Consider the following 26,344-nt stretch of genomic DNA (forward strand, 5'->3'; position numbering starts at 1 on the left):
TGCCCGCACGGTCAGTTTCTGGTGAGGGCCCTCTTCCAGCTTGCAGACGGCCGCCTCCTTGTAGCTTCACTTGGTGGAAGGTTGAGGGGTTCTCTGGGGTCCGTTTAAAAGAGCATTAATCCCATTCATGAGGTCTCTACCCTCATGACTTAATCACCTGCTAAAGGCCCCACCTCCTAATACCGTCACCTCAGGGGTTAGGTTTCAACATATGAATTTGGTGGGAACACCAGCATTCAGAGCATAGCAGGCACCAGAACTTTCATTTCTCTTCTAGGACTTCTTTTGCATAATGCTTTGGAGAGTTCTTTTAACCCAGAGCTTCATAAAAGGAGTCTAAAGGACTAATTAAAATAAATGGACCCACACAACCTAATGAACCCTAGAAAATTAACTAAACATATGCACTCTGTATAGATTATGTACACACTCACACGGACACACGCATGCACGTACGTGCGCACACACTAAACTCCGTGTGTCGTTCAAAGGTGAAGCGAAGCTGACACAGCCCCTCTCCTCCTGATGAGGCCCGAATCCCCTGCTCTCAGTCTCCTGCCCGTCTCCCTGTCACCTCCCAGCATCTTCTGGACCCCTTCCCCATTCCCACCGGGCTGTCTCCTCCGTTACAGACAATGAGTAGCTCGCTGTAGCCTTGGCCAGAGGACCAAAAAGCCCATGTTTTTGGAATGAATGAACGAATAAAGAGTTTCTCAGGGTGAAGCTGCTCAAGTTCAGAGTTTAGCACGTAGAGTCTTCATTAATGTACATTTATATAAAAACATTGGTGCCTAAGTGACTGCACGGGCCGGTGTGTGTGGAGCTTACGGGGAACATGTCTGCTGCAGCTCCTGCTGCCCAGTGCTGGGGGTGGAGGGTGCTAGAGAGGGGATCTGTAGATGGGAGGTAAGTGCACCCCCCTGTGTCCCTGCCCCTCCCCCCTACATGGTGCTTCGTAACGTCATGGCCGTTTTCTGCATCCTTCCATCATGTCCACACCTGTCTTCTCTCACTCCCTGCCCCCCACCCACCTTCCAGTCACTCTGGAGTCTTGCGGTTTATTGTGTTGTTGCCGTCCCTTTGTGTATTACACAGACATTTTTAAACACGTATGAGCCCCATGCACCTGGAATGTTCCATTCTGCTCTTCCCCTCTTGGCGTTTCACAACCGTATTTCTCGGCTGCCACATTGTCTTTTGATTGATCGTCTTTTAATCACTGCCTGGTGTATTTTGATTAATTTTATGTGTTATCTGTTGAAAGGCATGTGTGTAAAAAATTTGCAAAGGAGACTGCTTTTATGAAAGCAAAGGACTAGCTCCCCACCCCCGAAATGATTTTATAACATGGTAAGAATCAGTTCACCTGGTGAGTTTTTTTTCTGACAAACTAAGTTTATCTTAGTTTCATTAATCCTTAATTTTCCTGCAAACACCAGGTTTGGGGAATAAAACTCATTGAAAAGTTAAAATATGGCAGTCTTATTAAAAGCTAACGTGGTTATTTAAATGTCCTCAGAACTCTTTTTTTTTTTTTATAAATTCATTCATTAATGACAAATTCCTTTATTTTTATTATTTATTTATTTATTTATTTATTTTTGGCTGTGTTGGGCCTTCGTTTCTGTGCGAGGGCTTTCTCTAGTTGCGGCGAGCAGGGGCCACTCTTCATTGCAGTGCGCGGGCCTCTCACTATCGCGGCCTCTCTTGTTGCGGAGCACAGGCTCCAGAGGCGCAGGCTCAGTAATTGTGGCTCACGGGCCCAGTTGCTCCGCGGCATGTGGGATCTTCCCAGACCAGGGCTCGAACCCGTGTCCCCTGCATTGGCAGGCAGATTCTCAACCACTGTGCCACCAGGGAAGCCCCCCCTCAGAACTCTTTATGCTCGAGTAATGTTAAGTCTTGTATTGCTTTTGCTTCAGCTTTTCAGGGGGATGGGCTGGAGATTGCATTTCTCATATGAAGGAGGAGGGCTGGGGAGAAAAGGGAGCTCAGTGAGATTAAGGCCAGCTGGAGGCCCTGGGGTGCCCCTGTGTGGGTGGACCCAAAACACACAGCTGCCAGTCGCCGAGCCTTTCTGAGGGCTGGGGACCCGGAGGGGAGCTTTCTGCACACACCTGCACGTGCTCATCTTCACGGCAGCGCCGGACGGGCCGCGCTCTGCTGGCTTCTTAAGGGACCGTGGGGAGTGCCCGTGAGTTGGCCGAGGCTGGAAACCGGCACAGCAGCACCAGGACCCCGGCTCAGAGCCTGCGTCCCTGACCGATACCTCTCATCCCTGGACAAACCAAAACAGAAAAGCTCTTCTGCTTGTTTATGAAACAAAAAGGGATGCTTTCTAATCCTTTATATCCCCCGTGGCTGGTGAAGGAGGACGTGGACCTGCCGGTGGGAGCCGCGTCTATAACGGTCCTCTTCCCGGGCTTCTGTGTAAGGCGTGTGTTAGGAACCCCCACGCCAGCCCCGCTCGAGGGTCCCCCTCAGCCCATGGGGGTCCCTGCGTCCTGCCTGTGGCTCCCTTATTGAAAGGTGAATAGACAGCATCAGTGGTGCCTCCGGGCCCGGCTGGCTTCCAAGAGAAACAGCAGAGAAAGGTGGGCGGACACACCTGACTTCTGAAGACAAAGAGGGAGGGAAATTATCACATCAGGCGGGTGGGAAAGTGCTGGGAATCCAGCTTCATGCAGAAAGGCAGGGCTCCCCCGTGTCCCCGTCCCAAATCCACAGCCGCGTCCCCGTCCCAAATCCGCAGGCGCGTCCCCGTCCCAAATCCGCAGCCACGTCCCCGTCCCAAATCCGCAGCCGCGTCCCCGTCCCAAATCCGCAGGCGCGTCCCCGTCCCAAATCCGCAGGCGCGTCCCCGTCCCAAATCCGCAGGCGCGTCCCCGTCCCAAATCCGCAGGCGCGTCCCCGTCCCAAATCCGCAGCCGCGTCCCCGTCCCAAATCCGCAGGCGCGTCCCCGTCCCAAATCCGCAGGCGCGTCCCCGTCCCAAATCCGCAGCCGCGTCCCCGTCCCAAATCCGCAGGCGCGTCCCCGTCCCAAATCCGCAGGCGCGTCCCCGTCCCAAATCCGCAGCCGCGTCCCCGTCCCAAATCCGCAGCCGCGTCCCCGTCCCAAATCCGCAGCCGCGTCCACAGTGTCTCAGGCGGGCAGGGAAGGGGCCCCGAGCAGCCCAGGGTGACAGCGCCCGGCCTCCACCCCTGGGGAGCGTGAGCTCGGCTGAGGAAAGCTATTTGCAAAGTGTTACTTTGAGTTTGGAAAGCGGAACCTTGGCTAGTTTTAGCGGAACCTTGTGTTTAAATTACAGCAGAGCAGCCCAGTGATGATGACAAAGCCACGTGACCACAGAGTGGCTGGGTCCCCCGTGCCAGGCCAGGTCTCAGGGGCGTGTGTCCATGTAAAATCAGCTGTCCCGCCGTGGCTGACCACAGTGCTAGCGAGGCGGCCTTTTAAAGGAGATCAGCCTCTTTAGTGACCCCCTCCTGAAGAGGCGGGGTACCCACAAAGCGAAGGTGGTGGACAGGCCTCCTGGCTGCCCCCCACCTGGTGGACTGGGGTGCAGCTCCCTGCCCGCTGCCCTGTGTCTTGACCCCGGGGTAGATGCTCCTGCCGGGACCAGCCTTCCCCTCAGCCCCCCAGGCCCAGCCTCTCTCAGGCCGCAGCTCACTAAAGGACGCCCCTTCAGGACCTCTGCTCCCCCTGAGGGCCACCTCCTTGACCTTGAGGACGCCTCCTTTCTGCCCTCACTCACACCTGATGGATTGGTCCATCTGAGCCCCGTGTAGCGGAAACCCCAGAAAGCGCCCAGCAGGGGAGAAGTGGGAGCCAGGGGCCACCTGGGAGGGGACACATGTGACCCCCAGGTGGCACCGCAGGCGCATGGAGTCCTGTCTGCTGCCCCTTGTGTTTTAAGGAACAAGTCACCTGTTACTCAGGTCCCCATAACAGGGCGGCCCCGGCTGCCCTGCGGCACTTTTCTGGAAGTGTGAACGCCTCCTTAAGGAGCACCTTGAGCTAGTTTTGGGGGGGGGGGTTGACATATGATTTGCACATAGTAAAGTGCACAGACCTGCGGTGTCTAGCCTGGCAAGTATTTACATGCTCACCCAGGAAATCATCACCTAGGTTAAGGTCTGGCCCCTGTCCAGCTCCCCGCGGGCTCCCTGTGCCTGGTCCCCATCATTGTTCCCCTTCTCTAGGTGACCGCCATTCTCACCAATGCCACCTGGATTTACTTCCCTCCTCCTGAGCTCTGTAAACAAAGTCCTCCCATTTGTGCTCCTTCGTGTCAGGCTTATTTTGTTTCGAGATTCATCCTCGTCCTTGGTGGACCTGTAACTTGTTGTCAGTGATATAAATCCAGCAAGATGAATCCATTCTTCCGTTCTGGGCAGCTGGTCCCCCATGCCGCCCGGCTGCTCTGAGCAGTCGTCTGTGGGTGGCCCGGTACAGGCTGTGTCGGCTGTGTCTGTGCTCAGGAGGGGACGGCCGCTAGGGAGCTCGAGGAACCGTCCCCGAGACACCGTCCTAGACACACCGCCCCAGAGGTGCCGTATCCCCCTAGGACGGCTGTAAGGAGAGGGGTGGCTGAGCCCCACCTGAGCGCACTCTCTCTCTCTGGCTTCTGTCCTCCCCGTGTATGTCCCAGGGTGAGCTGCACAGAGATTGCACAGCTTCATATGAGCGGGAGGTCGGATTCAACAGCCAGAGCCGAAAAGCCGGGGACAGCCCCGCTCACCAGCCCCCAGACAACGGGACCGACTGCGGCTGGGCCCCATTTGGTGAGTTCTCCGTCCGTCCCCCTGCTTTCGTCCCGTGGCTGAAGCTGGCCGTCCCTGCAGGCCTCCTCCACAGGTGGCAGTCCCCGAGCCGGCTGGCTGATCTCAGCAGCGGTGACGATGCCGTCGGATGCAGCTGCGCCTCCAGGTGCAAACCAACCTCTCCTCCCAGCAAACCAGCCTCGCACCTTCAGCTGCTGCACGTTTCCCGTGCCCGTGTGCAGAGGTGTCGCTCAGTGGTCAGACCTGCTGAAGGTCATCTGCAGGTTGCGTTTGTCCAAGCTGGACGTTAGGACTTACAGAGCGTAAGCTGTGGGTGGAAAGAAGAGAGCCATCTCAGAGCTGTGGTGTGGGGCTGGCCTGGGGGGCCCGAACCAAAGCCGGTGTGACAGGTGAAGCAGAACAGAACCCACAAGCTCAGCGCCAGCGATGGGGATTTGACCTGATGGGAGTGATGTTTATGTAGCGATTACTGGAAACATGGTGACTTGATCTCCAGTTGCTGTATTTTCTGTGTTCCTTTCTGAGGACACCGCCCGGACGTGGAGGGCAGAGGTCTCGTGTGTCATTGCACCTCCCCCGGACATACGTTGGTATTTAGTGGAAAGTGAGCAATGCTCTCCCTTCCCTGTTGCTTCTCGCCCCGCGCAGATGAGGGTAACTACCAGCAGCTGCTCGGCGCCCTGGACTACTCCTTCCTGTGCGCGTACGCTGTCGGCATGTACCTGAGGTAGGTCGGGCTGGACTGCAGGACCCAGGCGGTCCGCTGGGCGCAGAGCGCAGCTCCGGTGCGCTGAAGACGCCGCCCCGCCCGCAGGCGGCTGCTCCTCCGGTCTCTCCTCAGAGACAGGGATGAGGTGGACGCCCGCACACGGCCCGGCTGTCCTGCCGATCGGGCAGGCTGTCCTCGGACGGCTTTCCCGGCCCCGGGGTTGGATGCACCGTGAGCCCTGCCGGGACCCGGTCACTCGGGAGCAGGGCCCTGGCCGCTCCCCGCCCGGTGAGCACGGCAGAGCATACCCTTCGCTGGTTTCAGGGGCCGCCGTCTCTTTCCTAACCCCGCCTGGCATCAGAGCAGTTCACACAGCGGGTGCTGGGCGTGTCCACCTGGATGCCCCGCTAGGCCGGAACAGAGCCTCCGCTGAGTGCCAGAGGCCGTCCTGCCTGGCGGTGGGAGGTGTGGCCCCCAGAGGCACGTTGCTGGGATTTGGTCCCGGCTTGACTGCTCGCTTGGGTGGCTCTGGACAAGTTACCGCACCTCCTTGGGCCTCAGTTTCCCCTTTGCAAAATGGGGGAAACAGTAGTTCTTAACTCACAGGAGTGTGGTGAGGTTTAAATGAGTTAATACATGCAGAATGCTCAGAACGGGGCCTGGCCCGTGCTGTGTTCCCAGCGTCTGTGACATACGATCATTACCCCATTCTTGATCCAGTTCTGAATTGGCCTAGGGAGGTGGTAAATATTAGTGGGTAATAACAGGACATGCAGTTGGCCGGTTAAAAACTGCTATTGTGGCAGTCTAGCCAAGTTTAACAAAAAAACAAAACAAAACGTATAGGGACTAAGGCCTTTAGTCCAAAGAGGGCTTTGTTCAGAGACACAGAGTTTTAGAGCTTTGGGAATCTCTGGAATCCCTGTAAGTGTTTACCTTCTTCCCTGAGATCCACCCAGACTGTGTTATCACCGAGACCTGGACCCCCTCCCCAGCTCAGGACCGTCTGGGTGTCTGGTACCCAGACAGGTGGTTTCTGCTGATGGAGTGGCTATCACCCCTTTGTTGAACTTGCACATCTGCGTAGAGCTGCAGGGCTCGTCTGAGTGCGGAATGAATAACACGGGTGCAGCACAGAACAGGAGCCCAGCTGCTGAGAAGGACGGTGTAAGCCTCAGGCGCCTTAGGGCGTGGGCTGCCAGCCGTATTCCATCTTGGGGTCAAATATTTATGTTCTAAGAACCGCAGTTTTACTGGACACCAATAATCAATATAAAAAGACCCCAAGGTTGGAGTGTGTTTTTCTCAGTTACTAGAAAACACTAGTTAAACGTGGTTCCCAGCTGGGAGTGATTTTGTCTCCTAGGAAACAGTTAGCAATATCTGGAGACAGTTTTGGTCGTCTCAGCTGGAGAAGGGGGTGCTGCTGGCATCTAGTGGGCAGAGACCGGGGGTGCCGCTAAGTGTGCCACAGGACACAAGACAGCCCCTCGCCACAAAGAATTACCCGGCCCAACATGCCAAGGGTGCTGAGGCTAAGAAACCTGGTTTGAATAAAGTGGTTTTATTATTGCTTATTTATTGGCAAAGATCATTCTTTATGCAACTCGCCAACGAAAGTTCTTATTAAATAATTTTATTTTATTATGAAATAGTATGATTTATTTCATAATAACCTAACGTGAAATCCACAGTGGACTCGTGACGGGGATGAGGGTGTACGCTGCTTCCTTGCGTGCTTCCTTGCGTGGCCTCTTAGCGACGTCATGACACATTGCTAGTGAGATGGATGGTGTTAGTGTAGCAGGTAACTCAGACGTGGTGGCACCTTCGTTAACCCAGGTCATCGCTAGCAGGTTCAAGCAGGTGTGGCGTGGCCCTTATTACCTGTGGGAGCCTGATACGATGTGGAATGCTGTCCATTCCGTTAGGCCTTTTCTTTAAAACTTTAAAATAGAGACCAAGTTGAGTCCCAGTGTTGTCTAGCAAGACTAGAGGATATTTGTAAGCCCCAGCCGATGGCACTAGCTCTCAGGAGGCCCGTCTGACTCTGGCACTTACTCCGTGACCTTGGGCAGATCAGCCAGCCCCTCTGGGACGTGTTCCCTCTTCTCTGAAGTGAGCAAGGTGAAGGTCTCGAATGCTCTCGAGTTTGTATGTGATCAGTTTCTACTCAGCTTAAAATTTGACCTGAATGCTGTTTCTAATTTTAAATTACTTCCTCTGCTTTAGTGTTTAATAGGTCATTTGCGTGATACTAGGTAGATCTTTTTTCTTTGCTAAATTCTGAAGGAAGATCTCTCTGGGGTATTTGTTCTCGAGATGAAAGACCAGAATTTTGGAGCTGGTTCCCGGGCAGGCAGGCGTCATCCTTCATTACGTTCCATATTTATCTGACTCCTAGAATGATTACGTGGAAGGAAACGAGACCCACGGAGTGTATGTAAAGATTGCCAAAGGCTCACAGTCATTTGTGATTGTTCTCCAGGTCTCTATTCACTTTATAAGTCACAGTGTCAAGCTGTTCCATAGTGACACGTCCTACAAGGCAGTAAAGGACGTATTTCATATGGCACTGGGTAGTGAGGTGTGATGGTGGTAAAGGCCTGTTGAGTGTATGTCCCGGTGTGAAACTGGAGATTTTCACCCTCCCCGGCAGCACTGGATCTGTTTGATTGAGCACCCACTACCTGCCAGGCACTTAACCGAACTTACCTCGTTTGAGCACCCAGGCGGCTCTAGGAAGCAGTTCTCCAGAGAGATTAGCTCTTTATGGCGTCACGTTGCTGTTCAAAGGGAGCGTGGAGGCTTTGCCCCACGTTTCAGGCTTTACCTTAAAGACAAGGCTCTGTCTTTAAACCAGATCGCAGTGCTTGCAGCCAGAGGGTCGTTGGCAAGAGCGCCTCTGGCCTGGCCGCTGATGCAGCGGCTTAGTGCCAGCCCGAGGGCCAAGAGACGTGCTCAAGGTCACGGGTGGACCCCTTTTCATATTTGTCTACAGTTCGACAGTTGAAATCTTAAAATACTCTATACATTCACTGGCTATTGTTTATATAAAACAGGATTAGCTGGCAGGACAAGTTTTTGGTTTTGTTTTTTTAATTGGCAGGCATCATATATGTCAGAGTGTTTCAGTTTTATTATTTGACAGTGACTTTTGTTAGAAGTAGAAAGTCTTATAAGGTGTTGCCAGTTTCTGGTTAATAAATGCTCCATTGAAAAATAATTGTGATTAAAATTTACTGGAAATTGGAGTGCTTTCAAGTTCTAAAAGCTCAGAGAACAGCATGAAAGCATCCAGAAAGAAATCGCTGGGTCATTTACATTATGGGTGTGTTTGTTTTCTCATATTTGTCTTTCTTTTTTCTCCATCCTCAGTGGCATAATAGGGGAACGCCTGCCAATTAGGTATTACCTAACTTTTGGAATGGTGGCCAGTGGTGCTTTTACTGCCCTGTTTGGGGTAGGGTATTTCTACAACATCCACAGTTTTGGATTCTACGTGGTGACCCAGGTAAGGTCTGGTCCACGGCTCGCCATGTATGGGATTTCCGTGATGAGCCAGACGGGGTGTTAATGTCACGGGTCCCCAGCTCTGCCAAGAGAGCACGTGGCAGGTGGTGGGAGTGGGCACAGAACTGTGTCCTAGCTGAGGTCAGGGTCGGCGCTGGCACATCCAGCCCCTTTTCTCTCCTCTGCTCTGAAATTCCAGCAGCCGTGAAGGGTTTCTTAGTTTCAGGAGTTGCCGCCTAAAGAATCCTATTTGTCGGTACCCCAGCCGGGAGATTGAAGCATGAAGCCCTTCTGAGTCCTTCTGCCTTAATCTGGATGCATTTGAGATGTTCTGTCTTGTGTCAGACTTGACCGCTCTGGGGTTGGTGGGATGAGGGGCGTGGTGTGGGGGAGGAGGTTGAGGGGACTTGGGGATGGTCGGCAGTCGGGCAGGGTTGGGGGCAGTCAGCGGGGGGGGGGGGGGGGGCGGAAGGCGAGGGCCTATGGGTGCTGCAGGGGAGTGAGGGCCAGACGAGCATGCGGCCCGGCCCTTCCAGCGGGGCCCAGTGCTTCCCGGAACTCTGGGCTCTGCCCCTCCCCACAGCCCTGTGGGTAATATTGGCTAGAAGTGGAAAATGACTTGGAACAATGATGCTGAGCTTCCGAGGCTCTCCAGACAGCCCAGGGAGATGTTGCAAGGTCATCAGGGCAAATCGTATGTAATTTGCTTTCAGAATTTTCACCATAGGACTTGAAAGAGTTTGGCTGTTTTAATTACCAAAGCGATGCGCACTTTATGGTGATAACAGAAAATCAGAGAGAAGGAAAAACCTATTTCCCAGAGTCCCAGCACGTTCCTGGAGGGAAGGCTGAGCCTGGCTGGCCCTGAGGCTGGACCAGCGTCTCCCAGGCCGCCTCTGGAGGCCGGTCCTTCCCGGCGGCAGCTGGAGGAGGCTGCCCCTGACGCCCCTGAGACTAAAGCAGAGCCAGCTGCTGATACGCTTCCTAAATCCCTGCTTCCGACACAAGCTCAGGGCGCGCTTGGCAAGTTGGGGAAGTCATCTCTCTAGGCACTAGGTCAAGGTTCTGCTCCCTTCGGTAGATGGTCAGCAACGGTACCTTCTTCACGACGTAAGAAGGGAAAACGTGCAATTTACAAGCCACCCTTACGGTATCATCGCCGTTCTATAAAAAGGAGAGGGTTTTTCTCTTTTCATAAAGTTTTAGCTTGGAGAGAGAGTGGACAGCCTGGCCCCAAGCTGTTAACAGTAGTTCATCTCCGAGCAAGAGATTTTCTTTTCTTTTTTTTCTCTACTTTAAAATTTTCACAATAGGCACGTACGACTCTCGTGGTAAGATATATGCGTATATTGTTAAAATGCCACGTCTGGCTGCCGAGGCTCGTATCGCATCGGGTTCTGCCCCTTCCTTTTGTGAGAGTCCCCGCTGGGCGCCCAAACCCCTGAGGCCAGGCTCCCGGGTGTGGGTGTCCCCCACTCAGCGGTCTCTTCCTTTGCCCTCTGTCACAGATCGTCAACGGACTGGTACAGACCACCGGCTGGCCCAGCGTCGTCACCTGCCTCGGCAACTGGTTTGGAAAAGGGAGGTGAGGAAGGCAGCCCTGCTTCCAGCAGCATTCGTTTTCAGAAGATTCTGATAAAAACCAGACCGCTTTATGTTTAGTTTTTCTTTAGATTCATTACAGAAAAAAACACATCAGTCTACTGTATGAAATAAGATGACTGAAACGTCTGGGTCTTGAGGGTCTAAAATTCAGGCGGGCCTCTGTCCCAGGAGATGCCCCTCCGTTGTGGGCAGGGTGGAGTCTGGGTCATCTGCGCAGCCATCCAGCAGCCCGGGCCTCACCTGGCCTCCTGGGAACCTGGGAGAAATGCAGTCAGGGCCTTGCCTCAGGCCTTTCGAAGCAGAAGCTACATTTTCACAGGACTGAAAGGCACAGGGAAGTGTGACCTGTCCAGGTCACCCAGCGCCTGCTGGCAGAGCTGTACCCAGCCTCTGGTGACCTGACTGCGGTCAGATTCCATCGTAACATCTGTGTGACCAGCAGCACAGCCAGGCCCACGGTTAGGAAGTGGTCGAAGATGCTGGACAAGATGGGGAAACTAAAACAGGAAACCCACTCATCCAGTCTTATTTAGCCCCATTCATCTGGCAGGTTCTTCATCGTGAACTTTGCTTAATGGGATATTCCATCAAATGATTGTATTTAGATTGCAAAGGCACAAATTTAAATTTGGGGCCTTCCAAGAATTCTAGGAAAAGGCCTCTTTCTTCTTTTAATCATAGAATGAATAAGCTCAGAGAGATGTAATTATGCAGCCAGAGGTAAGGGAAGATACTGTCCTCTTGTAAACACCCCTGGTCCCAAGCCTCGCAGAGGTGGTGTGTTGCACTGCCTGTTTATTTCTACACCAGCTCTCACGCTGTGCAGGCACTGTTGTAACCTCACGTACTGATCCATGTAAGCCCCGAGACATCATTTGCCACCTTGTGTTTTGCTGTGTTGCAGGCGAGGTTTGATTATGGGGGTCTGGAATTCCCACACCTCTGTGGGCAACATTCTGGGGTCCTTGATTGCTGGCTACTGGGTGTCCACATGCTGGGGCCTGTCCTTCATCGTGCCTGGGGCCATCGTGGCAGCCATGGGGATAGTGTGCTTTCTCTTTCTCATTGAACGTAAGTACCGGTGGATGATGACCTCTCCCCGGGAGGGCTTTGCGGGGGGTGGGGGGGGCGAGTTTAGAAGAGGCTGCTGCTGCTTCGTCCCAGGCAGGGGTGGGGTTGTCCAGCTCTCCCTTGCCAGGAAGACTTCCTTCTTAGGTATGATGAGCCATTGCTCTCCTGGTCTTGCTGGATTTTCTGCTGTTTCCCGATTTCTGGAGTAACCAGTGTTGAAACTCCTCCCGCCCTGTCCTCTGGCCCCGTGGCGTTGGGCATGCGTGGTCTTCTGCCACGTTGCTCACTGCCCAGCCCACGTGGCTGCACCGGCCCACCCCAATCTTGCTGCCACAAACTGAAATGTGCCTCACCAGCTTGTTTGCCTTCTGATAAGGTATATCCTGGACAGTGTTTTAAAACCATGACATGACTTAAGATCATATACCTTAATTAGGTAAAGAGTGTTCTACCAGAAAATCCAAGCCTTTGTTCCATCCTAGACTCAATCCCAGACTTTTGTTTTAATTGAATTTTAAATTAATTTTTTAAATAGAGATAGGCAGGACAAGCATTCCTAACAATTACACTAACGATAGAGAAGCAGGTGCTGCTTTAGCTGTTACATGTCAGGGTGCTCTAATCCCACGAGCTATTCTGATGAGTTATATTTGGCGTTTACCTCTTTGATTTGGCTTAAAGCAACATAAAATCATATGGTACTAGATAGCTCCCCACTGTCAGCTCCCAGGGACGCAGAACTCAGCTCAACGGTGAGCGTTAACTGTAGCTTCAGCTTTGCATTCGGAGTTGCCGGTTTTATCATCCAAAAGGTTAAGGCACGTGAAGTTTCTCACTTCTTTTTTCTTGTTGCTAATGCTAACCTTTTCATTTTTAAAATAACCGCCACTTAGTGGAGCACACGGGAGGCTCTCAGGCCAGCGTTGTCCTGTCAGTGAACATGGAAGCCAAGGTTAGATGAGGAATCAGACGCCCCCCTCCCCTGGGTGTGAGCAGAGGTCGCGGGGCTGCTCAGCTCCCATCGTCACCGTTTTCTCCAGGGGCCCAGTAAGCTGTTAGCAACATCTCGAAATGGCCCAAACAAGTGAATTGTTAAACAGATGGGGGCGCGGTGGGGAGGGTGGGTGTTGTGACTTCCTTGCCGACATGCCGACCTGTGGCATTAACTGTCGCTTGTGTGTCACCGGAGTTCCGGGAAGGATCATCGCGTCACCTGGACTCTCCAGGGGCTGCTTCCACACCATCACCTGTACACCGATATGCTTCCTCTGTGTTAGTGCAGGGACCCCACCCCCCCTGCCCACCGCGTGCCTTCCGCCCGAGGTCCAGAGTCCCCGGTGGCTTTTATTCTCTTCCTCAACTGATGAAGGGGCGGCTCTGGGGAAAGGGGCGGTGTGACAAGGAGCGGAGGGCGTGGCAGTGGACGGGAGCTTGTTTGCTGGCCTGGCCAGGGCTCTCCGTCATCCTGGGCGGGGCAGGATTTCCAAGAACGCAGAAGCGCTGGTTTGGTTTTATAATAAAATGAGAGCATCCTCCCACTGAGCCGCAGCTCCTGTAGCTTCTGAGGGGGCGGGCGAGGCTGGGGGGCTCTCCTGGAGCTGCTTTCCCGCCGCTGGCCATCCTCTCACCCCCCTCCTGTTTCCATGGTAACCGTGGGGCTCTGCCTCCCCCCCCCACACACCCCGCTGCCCCGCCCCAGCCCACTCTGGGATGAAATGCACTCGCTCAGCTTCCCCCAGGCCCGTAAGGTGTTCCTGGGAGATGTACTGGTACCGACTCAGGGGACAGATGAGCACTCGTGCCCCCTCCTCGGCCTGTGGGGAGGTGGCCTCAGCGGGCACTGAGGACGGACGGGGTCCTGGGGGGCCGCGGGCCGCGGGGAGGGCGCTGCGGGCTGAAGTCCGGACCACAGAGGCTGTTCTCCCCTCCTCCCTCTGCTATCACATTCCTCTGGGCCATGCTGGTTCTTTTTACCTGGAGTCTTAGCCTTTAGCCGTTAGGTGTTCAGGGTAAATATGTTCAGGGTTGTGCAAGATCGTCCGTTGAGTTCCGTGTCCCCGTTCTTCATGAGGCCACCAGCTTTCCTCTCGCTGGTCCTCCTTTCCTGCCCTCACACCTGCCCCCTCCTCCCGCTCTCCCCATGGCCGGGGCAGGGCGCTCTGGTGTCCTGCGAGCATCGCCCAGTCACCTGGTCCTTGCTCTCTCTGCCTTGGGCCGGTCACCTCTCCCCGGGACTGGCCGGCTTTGTCCCACCGCCCTCGGCTGCTCCTTCTCTCCTTGCCTGGCCTGCGCCCGGGTCACCGGGGCCCAGCTTGTGCGGCCTGGGCCACCTTCTGGACTTGGCGTTTCTCCACCTTCCCGCTGAACGTCTTCCTCTTGAGCTCGGGCTCTGGAGGCACTGCTCAGCGCACGTGGCTGTGATAGGACGCCGGCCGACCGTGCCAATGACAATTCCCTTTGGGGGCAGCTCCTGCAGCCGGCCTCACGGGAGGAGGCATTTCTGTGGCCCCCTAACCCTCCCACGCTGGGACCCGGCACCCAGGGCGGCCCCGTGTCCACGAGTGTCTCAGCGAACGGAGAGAAGCCGGTTCGCAGGCTCGGACGCCCTTACTCCTCCTCCTCGCTCAGCCCGAGCCAGGCCCTTGTGAACAAGGCCTCTCCTCCTGGGCCCGACGCCGCCTGTCAGCCTGAGTCCACTGTAGGCACAGGCCTGTTGCTCTAACAGAGGCCCTCCACAGCAGAACGAGAATCAGACCGCCGGGCTCTTTCTGCTGAGGGGATTGGTACCTGTTCTCCCCCTGGTGACAAGGAGGTGGCGTCTGTATGAGTGATGATGAAAGCCAGCTGCAGGCAGTGACCAGCACATCCTGTGTCCAAGGGCAGACACTGCAGAGAGGAGAGACCGGATCCACGTGCATCTCGGTGGTCTGCTTCTGCTCCCTCCCGGTCCCTAATCCCCTACCGCAGGGTGGGCGGGAAGGCCCCAGGAGCGCCCCTTCTCATGACCAGCAGCGAGGGACCGGCTCGCCCCTGTTCCTCCTTCCTGCCGGGGCTGGGCCCAAGGGACAGGGCACCCCATCCACAGGCCCCTCCAGGGCTGCCTGGGAAGCTGCCCTCAGACGTGTCCCAGCCAAGGGTCACTGGTGCTAATGTCCTGCAGGGTGAAAGCCCAGGAAAAGCCATGTCCTGGGGACCAGCCACACCCCATCGAGACTGACCCTGGGGCTCACAGCACAGCTGGGGAAAGCCACGGGCTGGGGAACTGCTGATGTCACTGCACTTCCCCAGGGCCATCGGGACCATCAGGGCTCCCCAGGCCCACCCTCCGCAGAGGGGAGCGGGGAGGAGCCTCCAGCCCAGGAGCACGTGTGGTCCAGGGGCCCCTCTGCGGTGTCACCCTCTGTATCTCGCGGGAGGGAACGCCGCTGTGGGAGGTTTAAAGCCCTGTGGCTCGGTTTGTGTTTCAGGGCAGTTAAACTGGCTCACCAAAAATTATAAAAAAGACCCGGGTTCTGGGTGATGGGGAAGGAGCAAAGCTGTTAAAAGGCGGCTGTCCAGATTCTCAAGAAGTGGAGCTTGCTTGCCAGGGCTCCTCGTGGCCCTAAGCCCGGCTCTCATTCCCGGGTCACACCAGCGTGATTATAAAGTATGAAGACGAAAAAAGCGTAGCTTCTGGTTTTGTTCGCTTCCACATGTCCTCCCCTCTGTCGACAAAAAATTAAGCAGTGGATGTAAGAAAAAATTGGGAGATTTTATTCAAGCCAAATGTGAGGATTCTAACCCAGGAAGAGCATCTCAGAAAGCTCTGAGGACTGTTCCGCCCATTAGAAGTCAAGACACAGTTATGTAAGTTTTCTGAGACAGAGGGATTATTGACAGTTTACATAATCCAGGTCTAAGGGGCATCGTGGTGGGTCACGTGACCCCTTACAAGATCAGGAAGGAATGTTGTCTTGTGGATGCTGGAGAATGTTACTCCTCTTGGCTGCGCAGGTATTTCTGCTCGTGGGGGAGGTTTGGTTGATGCCTAACGCGGATACATGATGCACGTTGCGGGGGAGAGGGCGCCAAAGGGCAGAGAATCATTTTTATGTGTAAGTTTTTCTTGTCTGGCCGTAAAACATGAATTTTATTTCGCACCTCCTTGCATTTAGGTAAAAGGCATTTTGTTCTATTTCAAGGTAGATGTTTTGTGCCCGCTAATTTTACTTCTAGTTAATTCCATAACATTAAGTGACTCATCCCAAATGTTATTCGGAACCCCGCTACTCTGATCTACTGGTCGTGTTTTTCTAGTTCCTTCTGATACTTATCCTTTAAATGTATCTCACATGGCTTGTCACCATAGTGTACTTATGCTCTGCTTATTTTTATTTGTAAACTATTTTCCATATTGCAAAGCAGGCTTCGTATTCGTGACGATTTGCGTTTGTCGGTGCTGGTTTCGTACTCTCCCGGCTTCAGCGCGTGGGGATCAGGCAGTCACGGGGCCCGAGGGAGGGAAGGGGCGCGTGTGGGTTCTTGCGGGGGTGGCCGAGCTGCGCCCTCACCCCACCAAACATGCTGCCTCGTGCATTGTCTTTTTTCTTAAATTGTTGCTAATTTAGTAAAAGTATCAGAGGGTGCCTTGTTTTGGTTTACTTTCTTGTGTGGGAGGAAACACCCAGCCCTGGTTCACACTGTTCCGTGTTTGGTGTTTCAGATCCGAAGGACATCGCCTGTTCTTCTTCCCTGGCCATGGTAAGGACGTGCTCCCTGCTTCTCGTGTCTTCAGTATGGTGTGCCGTCTGCCAGGTGTCTGATGACTGTCACCAGCCTGGCCCTGTCTGTCCTGTCAGTGGGTAACGAAGTATGGACACAGGTCCTGCCCTCAAAATATCGGCAGTTTTAGAAAAAGATTAATCATAATGATAACAACCGAAACCAGACGAGAAGCTTGGTGCGGTCTGGGTTAGGGACTCGGAGAGCCACCAGGGGCTGGGGACCGGCCGGGCCTCACAAGGAGCGGGGACATCATACCTTTCCTGGCCGGGTGTCGTGGTGTGACTACAGGATGACGCAAAGCTAAGCTGGCTGGCGTCACTTGAAACTGGCGTCCACACCTGGCAGGTGGCCCGTTAGGACCGCCCAGCACCAGGACCACATTCCCTGGGTCAGTGTCACTGCTCACCGCCACCCCTTTCCTGACCTGCTCACGCCCAGCTGGGGAGCGACCCTGCGGTCTTCGCGGCCCTGCAAGGGCGCTTGCCCCGCCGGCGTCCGCAGAGGTCTCTGCCTACCCCCAGGTAGCAGTAACTCTGGGAGCTGCCCAGGCCAGCTCCCCTCCCCTGGCCTTCGGCTTGCCCTCTCTCCTCTGTCGCTCCCAGCAGGGGTGTCGCCCTCGCACCCGGTTTCCTGCTTACCTTAGAGTACACCCCCCGAGTCGTGCTCCCTGACTTCCCTCGCCCGGCTCCCCTCCTGCCCTCCGGCCTCCACCGCTCTGCCAAAGCCACCCGCCAGGGCCCCCAGCAGCATGGTCTGGCCGTATGTGGTCAGCGCTCTGGCCTCACCCCTGACCTGTCGCCAGCGTGTGACGTGGTCGTCTCCTCCCTCCGTGAGATGCTCCCTTTGGGGGCTTGTAACACGCTCTCCTGCTTCTCTGGTAACATGCAGAGCGCTTTGCTGGCCCTCCTCTGCCAGACCCCCAGACGTGGGAGCCCCCCGGCCTGGTCCTTGGCCCCTTCTCTCCTCGTTCCTGCTCTCACCGTAGGAGATCCTGCGCGGGCCTGGGGCTTTCAGCGTCCTCACAGCACCTCTGTGTGCGTTGATGTGGAGTCCCCAGCATGGTCCTCTCCCCTGAGCTCCGTGGTCATGGGTCACACCGCCCGCCCGACATCCCCATAGAGGCATCTGGGTGTCTTCCCAGACTTAACGCGACCAGAATGTTCTCTCTATTTCACCCCATAATCTTGCTAGGCCCCGGCATTCCCCGTGTCAGTCGGGGAACCGCTCTCCGCCCCTTGGACAGGCTGGATTCAGAGGACTCATCCCAGCTCCTCCTTCCATCAGCCCGGGGCCCATCCGTCACCAGGCCCGCCAGCTCCGTGTGTGTGTGTGCGCGTGTGCACGTGCACATGTGTGTACGGAATCATCCTTGTGCACAGCTTCAGACGTACGGGAAAGCGTACCTGTGCTAGAGGCGTTCCTGCACTTGCGTGTGTGACCTGGGGCCCAAGCTGTGTCATCTTCCCCTGCTGAGTCCTCCCTGACAGCTCACTGAGCCTCCCCAGGATACATGGGGCAGGGTGGCCCACGGAGCTGGGGCTCCTCTTCCTCTTTCTTCCTCTCAGGGGTCGGTCAGAGGGAGAGGTTGGACTGATCTCTGGGGGCGTTTCATCAGCTTCCGCCACAGCCCCAAGGTTCTCTTTCCCACAGGAACTCTACTCAACTTCCTGTAGGGCCCTGGAGAGACCCGTGTCACAGGGCCTTCTCGAGGGGCCCCAGAGCCTGGGGAACTGAGGGCAAGCTTGGCTGGTTCTCTATCTGCTCTGTTCTTTTGAACCTCCCCCTTATCATAAGCAGAGCTTCTGTGCAAAGCCCGATGCACTTGCAAGACGTTTCACAGGTGCTGACTTCTAAGTAGAGCCGTGTCCTGGGAATTTCCCATCTGAAGGTGTTATTTTCAGCATCAAGTTCTTATTTTTTCCAGTTCTTTGAAGTTTTTGTTATGGAAATTTTAAAACACGTAAAAAGGTAAAAAGAATAGTATCATGAACCCTCATGTACCCATCACCCTGCCAGTCTTATTTCATCGGTACTCCTTCTAATACTCCCTCCTTCTCCTCATGATTTATTTTGTAAGCAAATACCAATCATCATATTATTTTGTCTCCGACTATTTCAGTATATGTTTCTAAACTCTAAGGACTCTTTTATTAAAAACAAACAACAAAAAAAATTACTATACCATTAGCACACCTAAAGACCAACAGTAAAGAATAGAAAAAGAAATAGAGATAATCAATTAAGCCTGACAACTGAAAAAACACACAACCTAAAAGTTCTGAGTAATGTTTTATTCAGGGACCTTACTGAGGACTGTGGCCCAGGAGACAGCCTCTCAGTAGCTCTGAGGAACCGTTCCAAAGAGGTAAGGTAGGAGCCAGGATATATAGGAGTTTTGCTGAAAAAAAAAAAGCCATGTAGTCAAACGTCAAAAGATTACTGTTAATCACAAACAGCAGACATCTCAAGTTAATGATTTTATTGCTTGTCTCTGTATAGGAAGATGCAGGGGTCTGGGCTCATTGAAATTATTCCTTAGATATGCATCTTAACTATCTAGGGCCAGTATCCTGTTTCTCTCCTTCCTGAATTCCCCTCAGGGCACACAGTTGGGAGGGGCTGAGGTGGGGACTGCAGTGGCTGATAGCTTGGTGGCGGCAGCATTCTTTGTTTACTGAAACAGCGCAGACAACATTTTTTGTCCACAAGCCAAAATTTGTTCTTCGAAAAGATCAACAAAATTGACAATCCTTTAGACTGACCAGGAAAAAAAGATTCAAATTACCAAAATCTGGAATGAGAGAGGGGACGTTACTACCAACTTCATAGAAAGAAAAAGAATTATAAAGGAATAACTATGAACAACTGTATGCTAACAAATTAGATAACTTAGAATAAATGGGAAAATTCCTAGAAAGATATAAACTACCAAAACTGACTCGAGATAGAAAATCTGAATACATCTATAACAAGGAAAGAAACTGAATTATTAATTTAAAAATTGACTACAAAGAAAATCCCAGGACTAGATGGCTTCATTGGTGAATTCTATCAGATATTTAAAGAAAAATTAGCACCAACTATTCACAAACTCTTCCAAAAAATAAGAGAACACTCCCCATTCACTCTCTGAGGTACTATCCTGATAACGTAAGGAGACATCACAAAAAAACTATAGACCAAGCTCTCTTATGAATGTACATGCAAAACTCAACAAAATACTAATCCAGCAACATATAAAAAGGATTAAATATCATGATCAAATGCAATTTATTCCAGGAATATACAGTTGGTTTAACATCTGAAAATCAATTAACGTAATACTCCACATGAATAGAATACAGGACAAAAACCATAGGGTCATTTCAATAGAAGCAGAAAAAGAATTCGACAAAATCCAACACCCCTTCATAATGAAACACTCAACAAACTAGGAATAGAAAGGAACTGCCTCAACCAGATAAAGAATATCTATAAAAAGCCACAGCTAACATCATACTTAATGGTGAAAGCTTGGATCCTTTCCCCGTAACATCAGGAACAAGACAAAGATACCTGCTCTCACCATTTCTATTTAACGTTGTACAGGAGGTTCTAGCCAGAGCATTTAGGCAAGAAAGTGAAATAAAAGACATGCAGATTGGACAAGAAGAAGTGCCTCTATTTGCAGATGACATGATCTTGTATATAGAAAATCCCAAGGAATCCACCAAAAACCTATTCGAGCTAATTAAAAAGTTAGCAAGGTTGCAGGATACAAGATCAGTATATAAAAATCAATTATATTTCTATACATTAGCCATGAACAATCCAAAAATGAAAATAAAAGAACTTATCAACAGCAGCATCAAAAGGAATAAAAAACTCGGGAATAAATTTAACCAAAGAAGTACAAGACTGATACATTGCAAACTACAAAACATTGTTGAAAGAAGTGAAAGAAGACCTAAATAAATGAACAGACACCCTATGTTCACTGACAGGAAGATTTAATACTGTCAAGATGGCAATATTGCCCAAAATTGATCTACGGATTCAGTGTAATCTGTATCAAAACCCCAGCTGGCTCCTTGGCAGAAATTGACAAGCTGATCCTTGATTTCATATGAAAATTTAAGGAATCCAGAGTAGCCAAAAGAATCCTGAAAAAGAACAAAGTTGGATGCACACTTCCCAATTTCAAAACTTATTACAAAGCTGCAGTATTCAAGACTGTATTACCATCATAAGGGTAGACATACAGATCAATGGAATAGAACTGAACTCAGAAATTAAACCCTCATACTTACGGTCAATTGTTTTTTGACAAGGCGCTAGGACCATTCAGTGGGGAAAGGATAATCTTTTTAACGTGGTGCTGGGACAGCTGGGTATCCACAGGCAAAGAGTGAATTTGGACCTGTTTGTCACGGCGTACACAACATTTAAATGCATCAAAGACCTAAATGTGAGAGCTAAAACTATAAAACTCCTAGAAGAAAATATAGGAGGACATCTTCATGACCTTGGATTAAGCAAAGCCTTCTTAGATATGACACCAAAAGCACAAGGGGTGGAAGGAAAAATGGATAAATTGGACTTCACTGAATTTAAAACTTTTATGCTTCAAAGGATACCATCAAGAAAGTCAAAATACAACCCAAAGAATGGGAGACAATATGTGCAAACCATATATCTGATGAAAGACTTGTATCTAGAATACATAAAGAACACTTAGAACTCGGTAATAAAAAGACAAGCTACTTTAAAAAGGGGCAAAGTATCCGAAGAGACATTTTGCCAGAGAAGATAAATAAATGGCCAGTAAGCACATGAAAAGGTGTTTAATATCATTAGCCATCAGGGAAATGTAATCAAAATCACAATGAGATACCACTTCAGACCCACTAAGATGGCTAGAATCAAAAAGACAGATAATCATAAACTGGAACCCTCATACACTGCTGGTGAGGATGTTAAAATGGTGCAACCACTGTGGAAAACAGTCTGGCAGTTCCTCAAAAGGTTAAGCAGAGAGTCACCATATGACCCAGCAATTTCACTCCTAGGTGTATCCAAGAGAAATTAAAACATATGTTCATTGTACAGACACACACACACACACACACACACACCCCGTGGCCACACACACACACACACACCCCGTGGCCCCAGTGGTCGAGCTCTGATTGTCCGGCCATGCTCTCCTTCTATACGGAGGGTGTTTTCTTCCTTCTGAATCAATCTGCTGTTGTAGGAAGGGATTCTGTTTTTCACTGGTTAGAGGAAAAGTCGTTTCGAAATGTCAAAGCCGTTAAGGAAAGTTAAGTTCCCTTAATCGGCACTTTCACGTTTCTTTATTCCTCGGTCTTGGATTATTCTTCAGGAAAGGATTTTATTTTCACCCTCTGTTATCTGAGGGTCTGGAGCCTTGAGAGTAAACTGATTAGCCTTTGTTTTGTTTTAATCATTTGTCTTATTTTCCCTTGATAGCATTTTTGTGAAGATATTTAGTGTCCTTGCTGCAGTGAGTTTAGGTGTAATTTCTGTCCATTGATTCAGTAATTGCTCTAATTAAATTTTTTTTCTCCCAGCATCCAAAAGGCTACGAGAACGGCACGCACAGATTTCGGCTGCAGAAGCAAGTGCTAACCGAAGAGAGGAACAAACCTCTGGTGAGTTGCACACGAGGCCGCTTGGCAGGAAGGCAGAGTCCTGCCTCAGTGACATCTGTCACAGACATCCAGGGTCTTGTATTCCTTCAGTTTGCCTTTGTTGGTTTGTAAATCAAATTTGTAAGCGATTCATTCATCCGACAACTGTCTGCAGCATTCAGGGTTGCAGCACCTGTGCCACGGACATCAGTCCCAGTGTCCTGTGGAACTCATTCACATCCTGGGGCAGGACGAGTGTGGGGTACAGAGAGAGAACCAGCAGACAGCCGTCCAGAGAGGACCGAGCAGGCACTAATTCAGGCCTGGTCTTGGGAGCTTCCCTAAGCTGGTGGCTTTGCGTGGAGCTGTCAAGCAGGTGAGGAGTGAGTCTGCACGCACCTGGCCCAAGGGGGTTTCAGGTGGAGAGAGCATAGGGTGGTCTGGAAATAAGAGGAGCGACCCAAAGGCAACAGAGAAAGTTGTAGACTTCCAGCGCTCCGCCCCTTCACTGCCCCTCCGTTATACAGAAGAGGAAGTTGAGGCACGGAGATGCTCAGTTCCCTGCCTGGTCCCCTTCACAAGTGGGGAGGCCAGGATGCTGTCCAGGGCTCTTCCCCAGCGCTGGGCTCACCCTCCTCTCTACTGTCAAGATGCAGTCAGACTCCGTATCCACAGATGTGAAACCCGCCCATACAAGGGCTGACTGTACTAAGCCATTGTACGTAAGGGACTTGAGCATCTGCAGATTTTGGTCTCCGCGGGGGATCCCTGGGACCAATCCCCTACAGATTCCGGGTACCAAGGGATGACTGTCCTTCCAAGAAATTCCTCCCATTGCTTCTGCCTGGCTGACCACATGGAGCCACAAGGGCATTTTAGATTTGGTTTTAATTCTTGAAAGTATAAGATATTCTCTTTTCTTTTTGAATCAGTTAGATGTACTAAACAGGCTTCTTACTTTTTTTTCTTTATTGCCCAAGGAAGTTATTTCTGGTGGTTGAAATAATGGAAGAGGGAAAAATGGTGTCTCATACATCTTGGTTCTTAGATCTTAGTGAAATTCAACTGAAATGCTTTAAAATCTCTACTCACTTCTGAGTTTACATCAGAAGCAGGTGTCTTAGATTGGGCTGCTGTAACAAAAATACCCTAGACTGGGTGGCTTAAACAGTAAACATTTATTTCTCGCATTTCAAACCTTTGTTTCTGGAGGCTGGGAAGTCCCAGATCAGGGCACCAGCGGGTCTGATGTCTGGTGAGAGCCTTCCTGGCTGGTAGGCAGCTGCCTTCTCTGTGGATTCTCAGGTGGCGGAGCAGGGAGAGAAGCAAGTTCTCCGCTGTCTCTTCCTATAAGGGTACTAATCCCATCATGCGGGCTCCACCCACATGGCCTCATTACCTCCCAAAGACCCCACCTCCTAATACCATCATATTAGAGATGGGGGTTCAACATACTGATTTTGGGGGAACACAGATGTCAGTCCATAGCATCAGGTCTTAATCAATGTCCAAATGGCTATAATTCCTCTCCACTTGTTACTGAAGACTTATCTTTTCCTTGAGGCAAGAGCCAGGCCCTGTGTTCTAATGTAGTTACTGACCAGTAAAGCTAGCTCTGTCTTTTGAGCATAACTTCCCTCTTCCTTTTTTCTGTTCCTTTTTTTAAAGTCTATTTACTAACATGTCACCAAAGAGATAGTTACATATTTAGCAGCCCCCGTAGGTCCTGTTTCAGGCCTGGCCACACCACAGGCTGACTTTGACGTGGACATGACCGGGCAGGTGTTGGCCGCAGTGGATGGGTGTCCCCCTTTCAGCTGGCCCCTCCGTGCTAACCAGGCTTTGTTTGGTCCCCGCCCTTCCGTAGTGTGGAGAGTGCACGTGCTGGAGGTGGCTCTTGGGTCAGCAGGCAGGATGTCCCACACGTTTGGCAAGACACACTGGTGTCACCTTTCCCAGAGTGACCTGGCTCAGATCCATGGGCTCGGAGTGGAGCCTTACCCAGGACCCTGATCACGGCTGCTTTTCAGCTGGGACTGCTTAATTCCCTTCTGCGCCAGGCATGGTGCTTAGACTTCATGGGGAAATACATAAAGAAGGGGGTGGGCAAGGCAGAGAATGTGAACAAAGAGAAAGAGGCTCCGGGGTCTCTTGCCACGCGGCGGACCTGCGTCCAGCCCTCGTGGGTGTTTATCGTGTCGTCTTGGGGATGTCGACCTCTGTCGTCCTTGTAGTCACATGTCCTTCATGTCATCCTTGGCCTCTCTGAGGGTCTTTCTTTATTTTTTTTCTTTTTAAATTCTTTCCATTTTGTGTTCTTATTTTTTATTTTTATTTATTTTTGTTTATCTTTTTTTAAAATTTATTTTCTTTGACATATAGTTGAATTACAACGTCGTGTTAGTTTCTGCTGTACAGCAAAGTGACTCAGTTATACACATATACATATTCTTTTTCATATTCTTTTCCATTATGGTTTAGCACAGGATATTGACTAGATACCCTGTGCTCTACAGGAGGACCTTGTTGTTTATCCGTTCTCTATATACCAGTTTCCACCTGCTAACCCCAACCTCCCAATCCAACCGTCTCCCACCCCTCTGGGGGCCTTTCTGATTGGCTGTGGCTCAGCGGCCACTAAAGAGCGCTGAGTGGGGGTTTCGATGCTAAAGGTTTCTCCACCCAGCGTGGCAGTGCAACTCCGTCTGAGTCCAGCACGCGGTGAGGCAGGGCTAAGCCGTCTTTCGTGCAAACTCCCCGTGTGCGTTTGCTCTCGTCACACGGAACCCTTTCACTCTGTGCATGTATACACCTCAGAGGAGGGTCCCCAGTTGAATAAGCCCCCAGCCCACTGAGGGCTCCCCATCCCAGCAGATCCCTGGGGGCTCCAGGCACACCGCTTGCCCTGCCCTGTCCTCCCAGCAGGTCTCTGTTGGCTCCGAGGAAGAGGAAGCCTTGCTCTCCTGATTTGCTTTGGAAAACCCGCCATGACCTCACGCATCCCTCTGTCTCCTCCAGACACTGCAAAAGACTGGACTTGGGTGGCTGGGACGGCCCCCACCCCCCAGACTGTACATAAAGGATGAGCGGGTGTGGGCAGGAGGCCTATCCTCAACGAAGACAGGGCCTTCCCTGCCTGCCTGAGGGGCTGCTCGTGGCTTAGAGCAGAGGGGCTGGACCAAGGCTTTAAACCAGCCCAGTTTACAGAACAGGGAAGGGCCGGGTGCTGACCCCGGGCTGTGACCAGGTGGGTTTCCGTGCTGGACCTGGAATTACTACTGTCCTGGCCGAGCAGAGTCTTTTCACTTTCTTTTTTCTCTTTATCTGGCTGCATTTCATGGTCCACCAGTCGGACCACTTAGTGTTAAAAAAGTCTGTCCTGTGGTTCTCAGCCTTGACTACACATTGGGCTGTCCTGGGGCCTGCCCCTGAGACTGCTGTATTCGGTCTGGGGCACAGCCTGGGCACCGGGGTCTCTCAGAGCCCCCAGGAGATGCCAGGGTTGAGAACTGGAGATTTCGTCTCCTACACCGGACAGCCGGCGTAATTCACGAGAGAAAACTTTATTTCCAAACTCAAATCATAATTCTCTGTTTTCATGGACCTTTGCGGAATTGTCGTCAGGAGGATGTTCTGCTTCCACACGGGGGTTTGTCGTCTGCATCCTGAAACATCAGAGCACGTGGTTACCTGCGACCATGTTCACCAAAGGCCGGTTCTCGCCGCCTGAGTCATGGCGGGCGCTGGGCTTCTCCGTGATGCAGCCCTTGCTGCCCGAGAGGTGAAGCGCTGGGTGCTCAGTGCCCGCAGGGCTGCAGTTGCTGTAGCCTGCCAGCCCGTTTCCCAACTTCTGTCTTTCACCGGAAGAGAATTCTAGTATCAAGAGTGGGTTACCGCAATGCATTGTCATTTTTTAAAATTTTAACTGCATTTTTTAATCTAACTCGCATAGATTATAGTGAGATAAATACAATAAAACCTATTTGGTTTTGTGGGAAGTCCAACATACATAGAAACATTTCTTTTTCAATCCTTGACCTATAGAGTGCCCTCATGAAGGACACTTTTAGATCATCCTTGCTCTGACTTGATATCCCCCCCAGAGTTGAGGACCACTGTTCTTTGTTTTAATGGAGATAAACTTTGTCCCTTAGGGAGGTCCGGAATCAGAATTTATGAAAGAGTGGAATTGGTTTATGAATTTTAAAATAATATTGTGTTTGATCATGTATGTCCTTTGTGAACTCCTTAAAAAATACAGGATCA

The 26,344-nt window shown here is 51.7% G+C and overlaps 1 protein-coding gene across 4 annotated transcripts in view; it reads left to right on the forward strand.

Moving 5' to 3' along the window:
* The window catches only part of SLC37A1 (solute carrier family 37 member 1), an 80,939-nt gene that overhangs the window by 31,527 nt on the left and 23,068 nt on the right, over positions 1-26,344 (forward strand). For all 4 annotated transcript variants that reach the window (XM_036851767.1, XM_036851769.1, XM_036851770.1 and 1 more), the window contains 7 exons: positions 4,651-4,783; positions 5,432-5,510; positions 8,871-9,006; positions 10,514-10,590; positions 11,515-11,681; positions 16,384-16,421; positions 22,019-22,099. In XM_036851767.1, the coding sequence (XP_036707662.1) occupies positions 4,651-4,783; positions 5,432-5,510; positions 8,871-9,006; positions 10,514-10,590; positions 11,515-11,681; positions 16,384-16,421; positions 22,019-22,099 (711 nt within the window). The remainder of the gene's footprint in view (positions 1-4,650; positions 4,784-5,431; positions 5,511-8,870; positions 9,007-10,513; positions 10,591-11,514; positions 11,682-16,383; positions 16,422-22,018; positions 22,100-26,344) is intronic.

This window comes from Balaenoptera musculus, chromosome 4 (assembly GCF_009873245.2).
Source record: "Balaenoptera musculus isolate JJ_BM4_2016_0621 chromosome 4, mBalMus1.pri.v3, whole genome shotgun sequence".
NCBI classification, from domain to species: Eukaryota; Metazoa; Chordata; class Mammalia; order Artiodactyla; family Balaenopteridae; genus Balaenoptera; species Balaenoptera musculus.